General features: G+C 40.3%; 1 protein-coding gene across 7 annotated transcripts in view; it reads right to left on the reverse strand.

The window, feature by feature from the left end:
* Positions 1-20,194, reverse strand: part of FLACC1 (flagellum associated containing coiled-coil domains 1) — a 75,410-nt gene that overhangs the window by 12,724 nt on the left and 42,492 nt on the right. For all 7 annotated transcript variants that reach the window (XR_010149669.1, XR_010149670.1, XM_016949342.4 and 4 more), the window contains 2 exon segments: positions 7,987-8,086; positions 6,356-6,459 (listed from right to left, as the gene is read on the reverse strand). Coding sequence is in view for 5 of the 7 variants with exons in the window: in XM_016949342.4 (XP_016804831.1) it covers positions 6,356-6,459; positions 7,987-8,086 (204 nt within the window). In the remaining 2 variants the exon portion in view is untranslated.

Consider the following 20,194-nt stretch of genomic DNA (forward strand, 5'->3'; position numbering starts at 1 on the left):
TTCGAACCCATCACAAACAAGCTAAAAACCTTGAAAAAAGATTGGACGAATGACTAACTAGAAAAAACAGTGTAGAGAAGTCCTTAAATGACCTGATGGAGCTGAAAATCATGGCACAAGAACTATGTGATGCACGCACAAGCTTCAGTAGCTGATTCGATCAAGTGGAAGAAAGGGTATCAGTGATTGAAGATCAAATGAATGAAATGAAGCAAGAAGAGAAGTTTAGAGAAAAAAGAATAAAAAGAAACGAACAAAGCCTCCAAGAAATATGGGACTATGTGAAAAGACCAAATCTACGTCTGATTGGTGTACCTGAAAGTGACAGGGAGAATGGAATCAAGTTGGAAAACACTCTGCAGGATATTATCCAGGAGAACTTCCCCAACCTAGCAAGGCAGGCCAACATTCAAATTCAGGAAATACAGAGAATGCCATAAAGATACTCCTCGAGAAGAGCAACTCCAAGACATATAATTGTCAGATTCACCAAAGTTGAAATGAAGGAAAAAATGTTAAGGGCAGCCAGAGAGAAAGGTTGGGTTACCCACAAAGGGAAGCCCATCAGACTAACAGTGGATCTCTCGGCAGAAACTCTACAAGCCAGAAGAGAGTGCAGGCCAATATTCAACATTCTTAAAGAAAAGAATTTTCAACCCAGAATTTCATATCCAGCCAAACTAAGCTTCATAAGTGAAGGAGACATAAAATCCTTTACAGAGAAGCAAATGCTGAGAGATTTTGTCACCACCAGGCCTGTCTTTCAAGAGCTCCTGAAGGAAGCACTAAACATGGAAAGGAACAACCGGTACCAGCCACTGCAAAAACATGCCAAATTGTAAAGTCCGTCAATGCCAGGAAGAAACTGCATCAACTAATGAACAGATAACCAGCTAACATCATATTGAGAGGATCAAATTCACACATAACAATATTAACCTTAAATGTAAATGGGCTAAATGCTCCAATTAAAAGACACAGACTGGCAAATTGGATAGAGTCATGACCCACCAGTGTGCTGTATGCAGGAGACCCATCTCACGTGCAGAGACATACATAGGCTCAAAATAAAGGGATGGAGTAAGATCTACCAAAAAAATGGAAAACAAAAAAAGGCAGGGGTTGCAATCCTAGTCTCTGATAAAACAGACTTTAAACCAGCAAAGATCAAAAGAGACAAAGAAGGCCATTATATAATGGTAAAGGGATTAATTCAATAAGAAGAGCTAACTATCCTAAGTACATATGCACCCAATACAGGAGCAGCCAGATTCATAAAGTAAGTCCTTAGAGACCTACAAAGAAACTTAGATTCCCACACAATAATAATGGGAGACTTAAATACCCCACTGTCAACATTAGACAGTTCCACGAGACAGAAAGTTAACAAGGATATCCAGGAATTGAACTCAGCTCTGCACCGAGTGGACCTAATGGACATCTACAGAACTCTCCACCCCAAATCAACAGAATATACGTTCTTCTCAGCACCACATCGCACGTATTCCAAAATTGACCACATAGTTGGAAGTAAAGCACTCCTCAGCAAATGTAAAAGAGCAGAAATCACAACAAACTGTCTCTCAGACCACAGTGCAATCAAACTAGAACTCAGGATTAAGAACTCACTCAAAACAGCACAACTACATGGAAACTGAAAAACCTGCTCCTGAATGACTACTGGGTACATAACGAAATGAAGGCAGAAATAAAGATGTTCTTCGAAACCAATGAGAACAAAGACACAACATACCAGAATCTCTGGGACACATTTAAAGCAGTGTGTAGAGGGAAATTTATAGCACTAAATGCCCACAAGGGAAAGCAGGAAAGATCTAAAATTGACACCCTAACATCATAATTAAAAGAACTAGAGAAGCAAGGGCAAACACATTCAAAAGCTAGCAGAAGGCAAGAAATAACTAAGATCAGAGCAGAACTGAAGGAGATAGAGACACAAAAAACCCTTCAAAAAATCAATGAATCCAGGAGCTGGTTTTTTGAAAAGATCAACAAAATTGATAGACCGCTAGCAAGACTAATAAAGAAGAAAAGAGAGAAGAATCAAATAGACGCAATAAAAAATGATAAAGGGGATATTACCACCGATCCCACAGAGATACAAACTACCATCAGAGAATACTATAAACACCTCTATGCAAATAAACTAGAAAATCTAGAGGAAATGGATAAATTCCTGGACACATACACCCTCCCAAGACTTAACCAGGAAGAAGTTGAATCCGTGAATAGACCAATAACAGGCTCTGAAATTGAGGCAATAATTAAAAGCCTACCAACCAAAAAAAGTCCAGCACCAGACGGATTCACAGCCGAATTCTACCAGAGGTACAAGGAGGAGCTGGTACCATTCCTTTGAAACTATTGCAATCAATAGAAAAAGAGGGAATCCTCCCTAACTCATTTTATGAGGCCAGCATCATCCTGATACCAAAGCCTGGCAGAGACACAACAAAAAAAGAGAATTTTAGACCAATATCCCTGATGAACATCGATGCAAAAATCCTCAATAAAATACTGGCAAACTGAATCCAGGATCACATCAAAAAGCTTATCCACCATGATCAAGTGGGCTTCATCCCTGGGATGCAAGGCTGGTTCAACATATGCAAATCAATAAACGTAATCCATCATATAAACAGTACCAAAGACAAAAACCACATGATTATCTCAATAGACGCAGAAAAGGCCTTCAACAAAATTCGAAAACCGTTCATGGTAAAAACTCTCAATAAATTAGGTATTGATGGGATGTATCTCAAAATAATAAGAGCTACCTATGACAAACCCACAGCCAATATCATACTGAATGGGCAAAAACTGGAAGCATTCCCTTTGAAAACTGGCAAAAGACAGGGATGCCTTCTCTCACCACTCCTATTCAACATAGTGTTGGAAGTTCTGGCCAGGGCAATCAGGCAGGAGAAAGAAATAAAGGGTATTCAATTAGGAAAAGAGGAAGTCAAACTGTCCCTGTTTGCAGATAACATGATTGTATATTTATAAAACCCCATCGTCTCAGCCCAAAATCTCCTTAAGCTGATAAGCAACTTCAGCAAAGTCTCAGGATACAAAATCAATGTGCAAAAATCAGAAGCATTCCTATACACCAATAACAGACAAACAGAGAGCCAAATCATGAGTGAACTCCCATTCACAATTGCTTCAAAGAGAATAAAATACCTAGGAATCCAACTTACAAGGGATGTGAAGGACCTCTTCAAGGAGAACTACAAACCACTGCTCAACGAAATAAAAGAGGATGCAAACAAATGGAAGAACATTCCATGCTCATGGATAGGAAGAATGAATATCGTGAAAATGGCCATACTGCCCAAGGTAATTTACAGATTCAATGCCATCCCCATTAAGCTACCAATGACTTTCTTCACAGAATTGGAAAAAACTACTTTTATGGTTCCAGATGAGCCTGTATTGCCAAGACAATCCTAAGCCAAAAGAACAAAGCTGGAGGCATCACACTACCTGACTTCAAACTATACTACAAGGCTACAGTAACCAAAACAGCATGGTACTGGTACCAAAACATAGATATAGACCAATGGAACAGAACAGAGCCCTCAAAAATAATACCACGCATCTACAACCATCTGATCTTTGACAAACCTGACAAAAACAAGAAATGGGGAAAGTACTCCCTATTTAATAAATGGTGCTTGGAAAACTGGCTAGCCATATGTAGAAAGCTGAAACTGGATCCCTTCCTTACATCTTATACAAAAATTAATTCAAGATGGATTAAAGACTTAAATGTCAGACCTAAAACCATAAAAACCATAGAGGGAAACCTAGGCAATACCATTCAGGACATAGGCATGGGCAAGGACTTCATGTCTAAAACACCAAAAGCAATGGCAACAAAAGCCAAAATTGACAAATGGGATCTAAATAATCTAAAGAGCTTCTGCACAGCGAAAGAAACTACCATCAGAGTGAACATGCAACCTACAGAATGGGAGAAAATTTTTGCAATCTACCCATCTGACAAAGGGCTAATATCCACAATCTACTAAGAACTTAAACAAATTTACAAGAAAAAATCAAACAACCCCATCAACAAGTGGGCGAAGGATATGAACAGACACTTCTCAAAAAAAGATATTTATGCAGCCAACAGACACACGAAAAAATGTTCATCATCACTGGCCATCAGAGAAATGCAAATCAAAACCACAATGAGATGCCATCTCACACCAGTTAGAATGGCGATCATTCAAAAGTCAGGAAACAACAGGTGCTGGAGAGGATGGAGAAATAGGAACACTTTTACACTGTTGGTGGGACTGTAAACTAGTTCAACCATTGTGGAAGACAGTGTGGCGATTCCTCAAGGGTCTAGAACTAGAAATCCCATTTGACACAGCCATCCCATTACTGGGTATATACCCAAAGGATTATAAATCATGCTGCTATAAAGACACATGCACACGTATGTTTATTGTGGCACTATTCACAATAGCAAAGACTTGGAACCAACCAAAATGTCCATCAATGATAGACTGGATTAAGAAAATGTGGCACATATACACCATGGAATACTATGCAGCCATAATAATGGATGAGCTCATGTCCTTTGTAGGGACATGGATGTAGTTGGAAACCAACATTCTGAGCAAACTATTGCAAGGACAGAAAACCAAACACCGCGTGTTCTCATTCATAGGTAGGAATTGAACAATGAGAACACTTGGACACAGGTTGGGGAACACCACACACCAGGGCCAGTCGTGGGGTGGGGGGAGGGGGGAAGGATAGCATTAGGAGATATACCTAATGTAAATGACGAGTTAATGGGTGCAGCACACCAACATGGCACATGTATACATATTTAACACACCGGCACATTGTGCACATGTACCCTAGAACTTAAAGTATAATAAATTTAAAAAAGAATAAAAAAAGAAAGAAAGAAAAGAAGTTTAATTGGCTCACATTTCTGCAAGCATGGCTGGGGAGGCCTCAGGAAACTTACAATCATGGCAGAAGGTAAAGAGGAAGGAGGCCTGTCTTACATAGCTGGAACAAAAGAAAGAGAGAGAAGGGGGAGGTGCTACAACCTGATCTTTTGAGAGCTCACTCACTATCACGAGAACAGAAAGGGGGAGAATCTGTCCCCATGATCCAATCACCTCCCACCAGACCCCCTTCTCCAACATTGGAGATTACAATTTGACATGAGATTTGGGCAGGGACACAAATCTAAACTGTATCAAACACTAAGGCAACTCAATGGGGAAAGGAAAGTATTTTTAAAGAATGATGCTGGGACAACTGAATATCCATAAGACAAAAATGACCCATGACTCTTACACTTCACTTCATACACAAAAATTATTCAAAATAGATCATAGAATCATAGAAGCTAAAATTTTAAAGCTTCTAAAAAATAGAATATCTTCATGACTTTGGAATAGGCAATGATTTTATAGAAAGGACACAAAAATCTGTAACCATAAAAGTAAAAAAATGATCATTGCCTTTCATCAAAATTTAAAGCTTCTGTATATCGAAATATATCATTAATAAAATGAAGAGGCAAACCACAGGCTGACAGACAATATTTACAACATGTATATCTGGCAAAAAAAACCTTGTATCCACAATATAAAAGTACTCCTACATATCAAAAATAAAAATGTAAGCACCTCCTACTTTTTCAAATGGGAAAAGACTTGAACAGGCACTTTATGGAAGAACATATATGAATGGACCAATAAGCATATGAGAAAATGCCCAACATAATTAGTCATCAGGGAAACTAAAACCATAATGAAGTACCACTTCATGCCCACTGGAATGGCCAAAATTAAAGGACTAGCAAAACTAATTGTTGTGGAGGATATACAGCAACTAGAATTCCAATATATCTAAGATGCAAGAAAAAAATGGTACAACTACTTTGGAAAATAGTTTTGGCAAGTTCCCATAAAGTTAAACCTGTACCTGCCCTAGCGCCCAGTAATAGCACTACAGCTATAACAGCGACAGTGAGGAATGAAAAGGATATTCAGAGATGGGATTTTGGCAAAATAAGGAATTTCAGTTTCTGCATGTTTAGCATTCTGTTATTTCCAGTTAATTAAAATTTTTGTTCTAAGAACCCTTTGATAAGACTGTCTAGCCTGTGGGAAGATTGTCCAGCTAAAGGACAGCAAGACTGTCAGTCTATTTGCATACATTTCCAGAAAGCTGGGAGAGGAGGATTATGCCCAGAAAGACAAAAAGATCACCTAATTATGGAGGCACACGTGGGGACTTGGGTGTACCACCTGGACTACCCATTCAATCACCAAGGTGCTTTGGGCTGAGTTACCTCCTTCTCTTGAATGAAGTTCTCAAAGACAGCACTGCAGGATTCACTTATTTTCTTATCTTCTTCTCCTGACTCCAATTCGAATTTTTTGGTCATCTTTTTTTCTGTGGAAGTGACAGGAAAGCACATATATGTGTAAGATGGGAAAAGCAGGTGCAATGAGAAACCCAGAATATCTAAAGATAAAAGCAATTCCAGACTGTGTCAGACTCAAGGTCATTGCAGCCTGGTGTTCGGCCTCTGACACTCCCCTGAAGGTGCTTGAGGGTGAGGTGAGCGCGGTGGTTGTCCTCAATCACATTAGTCATACGGGATTTACCACCAACATCTCTGGTTCTTTTGTGTGTAGTTTATTTTGAATCTGTTGCTTTTTATTTTGCCCATTCCCTCTGCTGACGTAACCACTATACTATCATGGATATCCTTATCTTAAAATAAAGCTCTTGGCTAACATTACTTTGCCAGCAATAAAATTCATCCTGTACTTAGTGCTGGGGTAGAGGTAGGCTTCAGCTCTTTTCCTGGGCAGGAAACCTGCCAGTAGAGCCCCATTATCAAACAAGAGGAAGGAGGGGTGGAGGGAAACACAGATTTCAGTGTTGCAATTCTAGGGATGGACAGGGAGTCTCTGGTCTGACAGCGTAAGCCTCTGACTGAGCTGGATGGTGAGCAGCTGAATTCTGGTCTTCCAAAACTGGCGGTTACATCTTTACTTAGACTTTAGCAACATGGGATGAGAGTCGTATGAGTAGCTAGAATCTGGGATATGACTTGGGTTCTATTGCACCAGAATTCTAGGTAAAGCCCCAGACAGGAGCAGCTCCCCCTCCCGTTCCCCAGCCTTAACTCCAGGGTCTTCATATTACCTTCTGGCAGTCCAGAGTGCCCACCAGAATGTGAATTAATTTTCCCATGGAGTATCTGCATTTAAATGAGTAATTTGTTAAAATCAACTAAATCTGAAATAAATGTGGTTGGCGTGGAATGCGGAATAGGTCTGTAGAGGTCCCACTCCTACCTCAACTAGTCTTCTAGGCCTGGAGTAGTCTCTACAAATTCTCTTCTTTTTTCCTTTTATGAACAAGTTCAATGGGGGTGGGAGGTGCACCTATAGAATACTTTGTATGGTGCAAGCTCTGTGTTAATTGTTGGAAATATTAAAAATATTTACCAAGTGTGACTTCCTTCTGGAAGACGTGGGAATATAGAAGCTCTCAGTATAATGGATTGTGTTGTTCCTATCTGCCCCCTGCCCACATGCAAGTGAACATTTCACATTCTAACTAAAGAACTCTTGGAACTTTGGGTTCATCTGTTTCTAGATAATAAGTCTGCACTCCCTACAGGGATTCTAACATTTGTTCCAGCCATCATGGGCAAACTTGGACCAAATGAGTTTCAGAAGGTATAGGCTTAGACTCTCTTAGATCAGATGCCTGAACTTCAAAAAAGACCCTACCCTTGTTGTCATTTTGCTTTCATGAAAACTCTGGGCACCTTCCATTCAGGTATCTAGCATATGGCCCATCACCCTTGGTAAGCCCAAGGCCACCTTCCTCAAGTCAAGACCAAACTTCATGGCAGTTTTTTAATGCACTTGTCATCAAAAAAGCTAGAGTTTCTGTACTCACTTTGCTGTAGCAGGATATTTTCTCGCTCGAACTTCTCATCCTTCTTCCATTTCGCCTTCTGTTTTGACCACTTCTCTTCCATTTCATCATAAATACTGTCCTGGGGAGGTACAAAGGCACCATGAAGAAAAGAGTCCTAAAATGAAGGTGACCTGGAGAGGCTGTAAAACTCAACTCAGGGAGGACTCCTCTTGGCATTGCACAGTGGCCAGGGCCCATCACCATGTTCTGTGCATCTTCCCTTACCTGGGGCCCTCACTGAGTGGGTCCTCCATGGGTGACTGGTGAGAAGTAAATTCCAGCCCAGCCCAACAGAGAGCTTATGGAACCCAAAGGTCAAGGGCAAACTATGCACAGTGTTTGCCCCACTAGAACCGAGCTTCCTTTGAAGAAAGGTAGAGTTCTCCATGTTGAAGGATCATATGTTAGCTCCCCCTAAATCACAAATCCCTCTTCAATAGCACAAGAAGAAAGGAGGCCGGGCGCAGTGGCTCACACCTGTAATCCCAGCACTTTGGGAGGTGGAGGCAGGCAGATCACAAGGTCAAGAGGTCGAGACCATCCTGGCCAACATGGTGAAACCCCGTCTCTACTAAAAATACAAAAATTAGCTGGGCGTGGTGGCACACACCTGTAGTCCCAGCTACTTGGGAGGCTGAGGCAGGAGACTCGCTTGAACCTAGAAGGCAGAGGTTGCAGTGAGCCGAGATCACGCCACTGCACTCCAGCCTGGTGACAGAGTGAGACTCTGTCTCAAAAAAAAAAAAAAAAAAAAAAAAAGAAGAAAGGAAATACCTAGTAGTTAATTTGAACACTTAGAAAATAAGAGGATGTTTTTCAGAGAATGTCCACTTTTTCTCAGCAAATCTAATTTTCTTTTGTGGTTGAGGTTAAATAAGCCTAATCTAATACCAATACTGTTGCTTGGCTCAGATTTCATGAACATGGAATCCTAGGAGGGGGAAGGCCCTGGACCTGGATGACACTAGTAGGGTCCAAGGATGCTGACTGCCTTATTTTTCAGGTTAGCAGAAGGATTCACACCCGACCTATTCTATTTACCACTCACACGTCTTAGACTCTGCTCTATGATGTTTTCCCTGAATATACCAAGGAGTATCTTTAAAAAATGAGTTTTAGACACAGGCTCAAAACTGAAATTGTAAGTGGTAAATAGAACTTTAGAGGTGGTACTGGTGTTTAACTTTTGATAGAGCGACCAAGTGTCCTTGTCTGCCTGACACTTAGGGGTTTCCTGGGACTCTGGACTCTCAGTGCTAAAACCTGGAAAGTCTCAGGCCAACTAGAACTAGTTGGTCACTATACTTCACAATTAAACAGGATGAAGGCTTGAGGCTTCAGTCCTTTCCCACCCCACTAGCCATCTCTTAACTCTCTTCATCTACCTAGTAAGAATCATGCCCTAACTTTGTTTTCCTGGGCCTTCATCAAATGAGCTGATTAAATGGATGGGTTTTATTCTGAGATGACGGGAGCACTCCATGCTTTGCTTGTGGCAGTGCAGAGTGATACATTCTTTTTGGATGGCAATTTGGCCATATATATTAAAGACCTTAAAAATGTTCATTCCAAAACAAGAACAAACTAACCCCAAAGCTAGGAGAAGAAAAGAAATAACTAAAATCAGAACAGAACTGAATGGAATCAAAATTCAAAAATCCATACAAAGAATCAATGAAACAAAAAGTTGGATCTTTGAAAGGAAATGCAAGACCGATAGAGTGCTACCTACATTAGCAAAGAAAAAAAACGACGATCCAAATAAGCACATTTAGAAAGGACAAAGGTGACATTACAAGTAATCCCACAGAAATATAAAAGATCCTCAGAGATCATTATGAACATCTGTACGCATACAAACAAGAAAATCTAGAGGAAATGGATAAATTCCTGGAAATACAACCTCCAAAGATTGAATCAAGAAGCAATTGAAACCCCAAATAGATAATATTGAGTTTTGAAATTGATTCAGTAATAAAATAATCTAACACTAAAAAAAAAAAAAAAAATCCTGGGACCAGAAAGATTCACAGCCAAATTCTACCAAAAGTACAAAGAAGAACTGGTACCAATTCTACTGAAACTATTCCAAAAAAATGAGGAGGAGGGACTCCTCCCTAACTTATTCTATGAAGCCGGCATTATCCTTATACCAAAACCTGGCAAAGACAAAAAAGAAACTACAGGCCAATATCCCTATGAACATAGACTGAAGAAAATGCTCAACAAAATACTTGCAAATTGAATCCAGCTACACATGAAAAAGTTAATTCATGGCCAGGCACGGTGGCTCATACCTGTTATCCCAGCACTATGGGAGGTTGAGTCAGGAGAACTGCTTGAGCCCAGGAGTTTGAGCAACATGATATGAGACCCCACATCTACAGAAAAAATAAAAAATTAGCTGGGTGTAGTGGTCCCAGCTATTTAGGAGGCTGAGGTGTGAGGATCACTCCAGCCCAGGAGGTTGAGGCTTCAATGAGCTGTGATTGTGCCGCTGCACTCCAGCCCAGGTGACAGAATGAGACACTCACTCAAAAAAAAAAAAAAAAAAGTTAATTCACCATGATCAAGTAGGCTTCATTCTCACAATGCAAGGTTGGTTCAACATATGTGAATCCATAAATGTGATTCACCACATAAACAGAATTAGAAAGAAAACCCATATGATCATCTCAATAGACATGGAAAAAGCCTTTGATAAAATCCAACATCCCTTCATGATAAAAACTCTCAGCAAATTAGGTTATCAAAGGAACTTACTTCAAAATAATAAGAGCCATCTATGACAAACCCACAGCCAAAATCCTACTGAATGGGCAAAAGCTGGAAGCATTACCCTTGAGAACTAGCACAAGACAAGGATGCCCACTCTCACCACTCTTATTCAACATAGCACTGGAAGTACTAGCCAGAGCCATTAGGCAAGAAAAAGAAATAAAAGGCATCCAAATAGGAAAAGAAGAAGTCAAATTTTTCTGTTCACTGATAACATAATTGCATACCTAGAAAACTTTAAAGAATCTGCCAAAAGGCTCCTGGAACTGATAAACAAGTTCAGTAAAGTTTCAGGATACAAAATCAATGTACAAAAAATCAGTAGCATTTCTATACACCAATAATGCCCAAGGTGAGAGCCAAATCAAGAACGTAATCCCATTCACAATAGACACAAAAAGAATAAAATCCCTAAAAATATAGCTAACCAAGGAGGTAAAAGGAGAACTATAAATTGCTGCTGAAAGAAATCAGAAACAATACAAACAAATGGAAAAACATTCCATGCTCATGGATTAGAAGAGTCAATATCATTAAGATGGCCACACTACTTAAAGCAATTAAGAGATTAAATGCTATTCCTGTCAAACTACCAACATCATTTTTCACAGAATTAGGAAAAATTATTGTAAAATTCATATGGAACCAAAAAAGAGCCTAAATAGCCAAAGCAATCCTAAGCAAAAAGAACAAAGCTGGAGGCATCTCATTACCTGACTTCAAAATATACTATTAATATAAGGCTACAGAGATGGTGGACGGGAGGCAGGACTAGACTGCAGCTCCCACTCGGATGGACAGAGCAGCATGTGGAGTCTTGCATCGTGAATTTTGCTCCAGAACTACTGCAGGAATAATTCAGGAAAGCCAAGAGAATCCACAGACCCTCTGAAGGAAGTGGATTGCTCCCGCAGGACCCGGGAGATGCCCCAAATACTGTGAGTGCCCAAACTGTGGAAGTAGGAAAGGGGGATTGTCCACCTTCAAACACACAACCTCACTGGGGAACCTGAAGGTCTAGATCATGGGAGAAGATTCTGACCTTACCTGGAGCTGAGTCAATTCAGAGAACCAAGTGAAATACAGGGGTAAAGGAAGGAGCAGGAAAAGCCCTGTGGGCTCTCTGGGTTCCCAGGGAAGCCATTTCTGACTTGTCTCACAAGGCTACCTGGGGAGGACTGCCAGAGGAACTCAGAAAACGTCACAGGGAGAAGGAAAACTCCAGCTGAATTTTGTAACAATTCCAACTGAATAGGAAATCTCCTGGCCAGAACTTGGGGGAAGGCATGAATCTGGTGTGCAGACTCCACAGGCAGGGAAGCACAAAAGCACTACTTGCTTTTGCAGCTGGGAGGCTGGTAGCCTGGGGCAAGTTCTCAGTCCTGTTTGCCCACTGCCTGGAAACAGACTTGGTACTACTGGGTTGGGGGCATGGTGGGAGTGAGATTGATCTTCTGGGTTTTGTGGGAGCTGGGTGAGGTCTGTGACTGCCAGTTTTCCCCTACTTCCCTGACAACCTGCATGACACAGCAGAGGTAGCCATAATCCTCCTGGGAACATAATTCCATTTACCTGGGAACCACACCTCCATCCCCACAGCAGCTGCAGCAAGACTCACCCAAGAAGAGTTTGAGCTCAGACACGCCTAGCCCTGCCCCGACCTGATGGTCCTTTCCTACTCACCCTGGTAGCTGAAGACAAAGGGCATATACTCTTGGGAGTTCTAGGGCCCCACCCACCGCCTGATCCTCCCCATACTACCACAGCTGATGCTGTCTTGAAAGCGTCATCTCCCGGCAGGAGGCCAACCGGCACAAAAATAGTGCATTAAATGACCAAAACTAAGGACCCTCACAGAGTCCATCTCACTCCCCTGCTACCTCTACCAGAGCAGGTACTGGTATCCACAGCTGAGAGACCCACAGATGGTTCACATCACAGGACTCTGTGCAGACAACCCCCAATACCAGCCTGGAACCTGGTAGGACTGCTGGATATCTAGATCCTAAAAAGAGATAACAATCACTACAGCTCAGGCTCTCAGGAAGCCACATCCCTAGGAAAAGGGGGAGAGTACTACATCAAGAGAACACCCCATGGGACAAAAGAATCTGAACAACAGCCTTGAGCCCTAGATCTTCCCTCTGACAGAATCTACCCAAATGAGAAGGAACAAGAAAACCAACTCTGGTAATATGAAAAAACAAGGTTCTTTAACATCCCCCACAAAATCACACTAGCTTATCAGATGTGGATCTAAACCAAGAAGAAACCCCTGATCTACCTGACAAAGAATTCAGAAGTTCAGTTATTAAGCTCATCAAGGAAGCAACAGAGAAAGGCAAAGCCCAATTTAAGGAAATAAAAAAAAATGATACAAGAAATGAGGGGAGAAATCTTCAATGAAATAACATAAATAAAAAACAAAACTTCAGGAAACAATGGACACACTTATAGAAATGCAAAATGCTCTGGTACGTCTCAGCAATAGAATTGAGCAAGCACAAGAAAGAACTCAGAGCCTGAAGACAAGGTTTTTGAATTAACCCAATCCAACAAAGACAAAGAAAAAAGAATAAGAAAATATGAACAAAGCCTCCAAGAAGTCTGGGATTATGTTAAACGACCAAATGTAAAAATAACTGGTGTTCCTGAGGAAGAAGAGAAATCTAAAAGTTTGGAAACACATTTGGGTAATAATCGAGGGAAACTTCCCCACCCTTGCTAGAGACCTGGATATCCAAATACAAGAAGCTCAAAGAACACTTGAGAAATTTATCACAAAAAGATCATAGCCTAGGCACATTGTCATCAGGTTATCTAAAGTTAAGATGAAGGAAAGAATCTTAAGAGCTGAGGGGCAAAAGCACCAGGTAACCTGTAAAGGAAAACCTATCAGACTAACAGCAGATTTCTCAGCAGAAACCTTACAAGCAAGAAAGGATTGGGGCCCTATCTTCAGCCTCCTTAAACAAAACAATTATCAGCCAAGAATTTTGTACCAAGCAAAACTAAGCTTCATAAATGAAGGAAAGATACAGTCTTTTTCAGACAAACAAATGCTAAAAGAACTTGCCACTACCAAGGCAGCACTACAAAAACTGCTAAAAGGAGCTCTAAATCTTGAAACAAATCCTGGAAACACATCAAAACAGAACCTCTTTAAAGCATACATCTCACAGGACCTATAATACAAAAAAAAGCAAAAACAAAAACAAAAAAACCCAAGGCATACAGGAAACAAATAGCACAATGAATGGAATGGTACCTCACATCTCAATACTAACGTTGAATATAAATGGCCTAAATGCTCTACTTAAAAGATACAGAATTGCCGAATGGGTAAGAATTCACCAATCAACTATCTGCTGCCTTCAGTTGACTCACCTAACACATAAGAACTCATAAACTTAAGGAAAGGGGTGGAAAAAGACATTCCATGCAAATGGACACCAAAAGCGAGCAGGAGTAGCTATTCTTACCTCAGACAAGACAAACTTTAAAGCAACAGCAGTTAAAAAAGACAAAGAGGGACATTATATAATGGTAAAAGGCCTTCTCCAACAGGAAAATATCACAATCCTAAATATATATGCACCTAACACTGGAGCTCCCAAATTTATAAAACAATTACTCCTAGACCTGAAAAATGAGATAGACAGCAACACAATGATAGTGGCGGACTTCATTACTCCACTGACAACACTAGACAGGTCAAGAAGACAGAAAGTTAACAAAGAAACAATAGATTTAAAATATACCCTGGAACAAATGGACTTAAGAGATATTTACAGAACATTCTATCCAACAACCCCAGAATATACATTTATTCAACAGCACATGGAACTTTCTCCAAGATAGACCATATGATAGGCCACAAAACAAGCCTCAATAAATTTAAAATTGAAATTATATCAAGCATTCTCTCAGACCACAGTGGAATAAAACTGGAAATCAACTCCAAAAGGAATGTTCAAAACCATGCAAATACATGGAAATTAAATAACCTGTTCCTGAATGATTATTGAGTCAACAATGAAATCAAGATGGAAATTTTAAAAAATTCTTCAAACTGAATGACAACAGTGACATAAAACCTATCAAAACCTCTGGGATACAGCAAAGGCAATGCAAAGAGGAAAGCTAAAAGCCCTAAACACTTATATAAAAAAGTCTGAAAGAGCAAAAACAGACAATATAAGGTCACACCTCAAGGAACTAGAGAAACAAGAACAAACCAAACACAAATCCAGCAGAAGAAAGGAAATAACCAGGATCAGAGCAGAACTGAATGAAATCAAACAAACAAACAAACAAAAAATACAAAAGATATATGAAACAAAAAGCTGGTTCTTTGAAAAGATAAATAAAATTGATAGATCATTAGCAAGATTAATCAAGAAGAGAGAAAATCCAAATAAGCTTAATTAGAAATGAAAAGGGAGATATTACAACTGACACCACAGAAATACAAGAGATCATTCAAGGCTATTGTGAACACCTTTACGTGCATAAACTAGAAAACCTAGAGGAGACAGATAAATTCCTGGAAAGATACAACCCTCCTAGCTTAAATCAGGAAGAATTAGATACCCTGAACAGACCAATAACAAGCAGTGAGATTGGAATGATAATTAAAAAATTACCTACACAAAAAAGTCCAGGACTAGATGGATTCACAGCAGAACTCTAGCAGACATTCAAAGAAGGATTGGTACCAATCCTATTAACACTATTCCACAAGATAAAGAGGGAATCCTCCCTAAATCATTGTATGAAGCCAGTATCACCCTAATACTAAAAACAGGAAAAGACATAACCAAAAAAGAAAACTACAGACCAATATCCTTGATAAACATAGATGCAAAAATCCTTAACAAAATACTGGCTAACTGAATCCAACAACATATCAAAAAGATAATCCACCATAATCAAGTGGGTTTCATACCAGGGATATAGGCTTAACATACTCAAATCAATAAATGTGATACACAACATAAAAAGAATTAAAAATAAAAATCACATGATCATTTCAATAGATGCAGAAAAAGCATTTGACAAAATCCAGCATGCTTTATGATTAAAACTCTCAGCAAAACTGGCATACAAGGGCCATACCTCAATGTAATAAAAGCCATCTATGACAAACCCACAGCCAAAATCATACTGAATGGGGAAATGTTGGAAGCATTCCCACTGAGGACTGGAACATGACAAGGATGCCCACTCTCACCACTCCTCTTCAACATAGTACTGGAAGTCCTAGCCAGAGCAATCAGACAAGAGAGAGAAATAAAGGGCACCCAAATCAGTAAAGAGGAAGTCAAACTGTTGCTGTTTGCTGATGATATAATTGTATACCTACAAAACCCTAAAGATTCTCCAAAAAGCTCCTAGAACTGATAAAAGAATTCAGTAAAGTTTCCAGATACAAAATTAATGTGCACAAATCAGTAGCTCTGCTATACACTGACAGCGACTAAGGTGAAAATCAAATCAAGAACTCAACTCCTTTTACAATAGCTGCAAAAGAAAAATAAAATGTTTGGGCTATACGTAACCAAGGAGGTGTAAGACCTGTACAAGGAAAACTATAAAACACTGCTAAAGAAATCATAGATGACACAAACAAATGGAAACACATCCCATGCTCACTGATGGGTAGAATCAATATTGTGAAAAAGATCATACTGCCAAAAGCAATCTACAAATTTAATGCAATTCCCATCAAAATACCACCATCGTTTTTCACAGAACTAGAAAAAAAAATCCTTAAATACATATGGAACCAAAAAAGAACCCACATAGCCAAAGCAAGACTAAGCAAAACAAAACAAAGCAAAACAAGCAAACAAAAAATCAAAAAGCAAAAAACCCAACAAATCTGGAGGCATCACATTACCTGATTTCAAACTATATTATATGGCCATAGTCACCAAAACAGCATGGTACTGGTGTAAATATAGGCACATAGACCAATGGAACAGAATAGTGAACTCAGAAATAAACCCAAATACTTACAGCCAACTGATCTTTGACTAAACAAACACAAATATAAAGTGTGGAAAGCACATCTTATTCAACAAATGGTGCTGGGATAATTGGCTAGCCACATGTAGGAGAATGAAACTGGATCCTCTTCTCTCATCTTACACAAAAATAAACTCAAGATGGATCAAGGACTTAAATCTAAGACTTGAAAATATAAAAATTCTAGAAGATAACATCAGAAAAACCCTTCTAGACATTGGCTTAGGCAAGGATTTCATTACCAAGAACACAAAAGCAAATGTAATAAAAACAAAGATAAATGGCTGGGACTTAATTAAACTAAAGAGCTTTTGCATGGCAAAAAGAACAGTCATCAGAGCAAACAGACAACCCACAGAGTGGGAGAAAATCTTCACAATCTATACATCTGACAAAGGACTAATATCCAGAATCTACAATGAACTAAAACAAATTAGCAAGAAAAAACAAATTAAAAAAGTGGGCTAAGGACATGAATAGACAATTCTCAAAAGAAGATATACAAATGGCCAACAAACATATGGAAAAGTGCTCAACATCACTAATGATCAGGGAAATGCAAATCAAAACCACAATGAGATACCACCTTACTCCTACAAGAATGGCCATAATCAAAAAATTAAAAAAATAATACATGTTGGCATGGATGTGGTGAACAGAGAACACTTCTACACTGCTGGTGGGAATGTAAACTAGTACAACCGCTATGGAAAACAGCATAGAGATTCTTCAAAGAACTAAGAGTAGAACTACCATTTGATTCGGAAATTCCATATATATGATAGAATACTACTCAGTCATAAAAAGTAATGAATTAATGGCATCAACACAACTTGGATGAGATTGGAGACTTATTCTAAGTGAAGTAACTCAGGAATGGAAAACCAAACATCGTATGTTCTCACTCATAAGTGGAAGCTAAGCTATGAGGATGCAAAGGCATAAGAATAACACAATGGATTTTGGGGACTCAGGGGGAAAGAGTGGGAAGGGGGTGAGGGACAAAAGACTACAAATTGAGAGCAGTGTATACTGCTCGGGTGATGGGCGCACGAAAATCTCACAAATCACCACTAAAGTACTTACTCATGTAACCAAACACCTCCTGTTTCCTAATAACCTATAGAAATAAAAAAATTAAAAAATATATAAGGCTACAGTAACCAAAACAGCTAGGTACCGATACAAAAACAGACACATAGATCAATGGAACAGAATAGCAAACTCAGAAATAAAGCTGCACACCTACATCCATCTGATCTTCAACAAAATAGACAAAAACAAGTGGTGGGGAAAGAGTTCCCTATTCAATAAATGATGCTGGGATAGCTGGCTAGCCATATGCAGAAAAATAAAACTGGACCCCTACCTTTCACCATATACAAAAATCAACCCAAGATGCCTTAAAGATTTAAACATAAGAACTCAAACTCTAAGAATCCTAGAAGAAAACCTAGGAAACACCATTCTGAACATTGGCCTTGGGAAAGAATTTATGACTAAGTCCTCAAAAGCAACTGCAACAAAAACAAAAATTGACAAGTGGGACCTAATTAAACTAAAGAGCTTCTGCACAGCAAAAAAACTCATCAACAAAGTAAACAGGCAACCTACAAAAAAAGAGAAAATATTCACAAACTATGCATCTGACAAATATCTAATATCCAGAATCTATAAGTAACTTAAACAATTGAACAAGCAAAAAACAATCCCATTAAAAAGTGGGCAAAAGACATGAACAGACACTTCTCAAAAGAAGACAGAAGTTTGTTTGTGTTTTTCCAAAATGGCAGATTAGAGGCATTGCTAGCATACTTCTCCCACTTGGAAAAACAAAATAGTTGTAGAGATTCACACTGAACTTTTTTCAAGGAGCAATGCAGAAACTGAACAGGAAAACCAAAGGAATCTACAGACCCTTTGAAGGAAGCAGGAGGCTGCAGGTTACACTGTGAATCAGGCAAAGGGCTGTGAGTTCCCAGAGTGTGAGAAGGGGGACTCACCCTGCATTACTCCTGGAATACACACCCCCACTGTGGACCCTGAAAGTCCAGACCATGGGAGAAGGCCCTAACCCTATGCAGCACAGGAACTGACTTGGGGAGGGATGTGGAATATAAAAGTGGGAGCAGTGGCAGGAAGATTCTTGCACACACTCCCAGATTTCAGCATGGACAGAGGGAAGCCATTTCTTACTGTTCCTCACTGGGAACCCTGTGGAGGACAACCAAAAAGTTCAGGCAGTGGTCGCAGGTTGAAAGAAGCCTCCAACTGGGTTTCATGATATAACCTTAGGTGGGGATGAACTCCCTTGGCCAGGGCCAGGGTGGAGGAGAGTGAAAAGTGGGCTGCAGCCATGAGTGCAGGAGCTGCCAGTGCAGGAACTGGGTGCCTGGCTTTGCAGTGGACAGGGAGGGGCTTGGCCTGAAAGCTGTGATTGCTATCTCTGCAGGGAACATATATGACTCGGGACAGTTGCAAGTTCTGAGTGCAGGCTAACTGGAACTTAGCTTGCTGCTGCCAGTGGAACACTGTGGGAGTGCATCTGTCTTGCCAAGTGCATGGGATCTGTGTGGGGCTCACAGCCACCTGCTTCTCCCCACTCTGCACAAACCCTTCTGTGTGGCAAAGCCAGCAACACTGCCTTTTGGAACATCAACCCAGTGGCCTGAGAACCACTCCCATCCCCTGGCTTCCACAGGGGCTGCTGCTTGCCCTGCACAGGGAGACTCAGAGCGCAAGCCCACCTGAACCAACCCTCACCTTGCTTTGCCCCGTCACCTGCCCTGGTAGTTTAACACAAAGGACAGAAACTCTTGGGGGCTATATAGCCCCACTCATTGCCTGAGAAACCAGAGTAACCCCTCTGGACAACATAAAGCAAGCAAAAGTCCCATTGCTACTATTGCAGCTGGTTCTCTTTTGCAAGCACCACCTCTTGGCTGGAGGCCAACCAACACAGTCCATTACAGCATCTCCTGGTAGAATAACAACGCACCTAGGAAGAAGATGGCTGTGTAATCTCAGCTATCACCACTGCCTGCACCATTCTGGCTAACCAGGAGGTCCTGAGTTTGTCCACATGACCAGTTCATTACTACTAAAACCAGTGTTCGAGAAAGCCAACAAACTAAGGCTATCAATAACCAAGGACTCTCACAGAGTCTATTACCCTGCCACGCCCATTAGAACCGGTACTGCTACCCACTGTTGGGAGACTTGAAGAGAGGTCACATCACTGGATCCCTTGCAGATATTCCCTAGCACCAGCCTGGGGTGTGGTACCTTCACTGGACAGCTAGACCCAGAGACCCTGTTCCCTTAGGAGTGGGATCCCCCTGATCCTAGGGGAACAGGGAGTGTACCACATCAAGAGAAC

The sequence above is a fragment of the Pan troglodytes genome, chromosome 13 (assembly GCF_028858775.2).
Source record: "Pan troglodytes isolate AG18354 chromosome 13, NHGRI_mPanTro3-v2.0_pri, whole genome shotgun sequence".
Classification (NCBI taxonomy): domain Eukaryota; kingdom Metazoa; phylum Chordata; class Mammalia; order Primates; family Hominidae; genus Pan; species Pan troglodytes.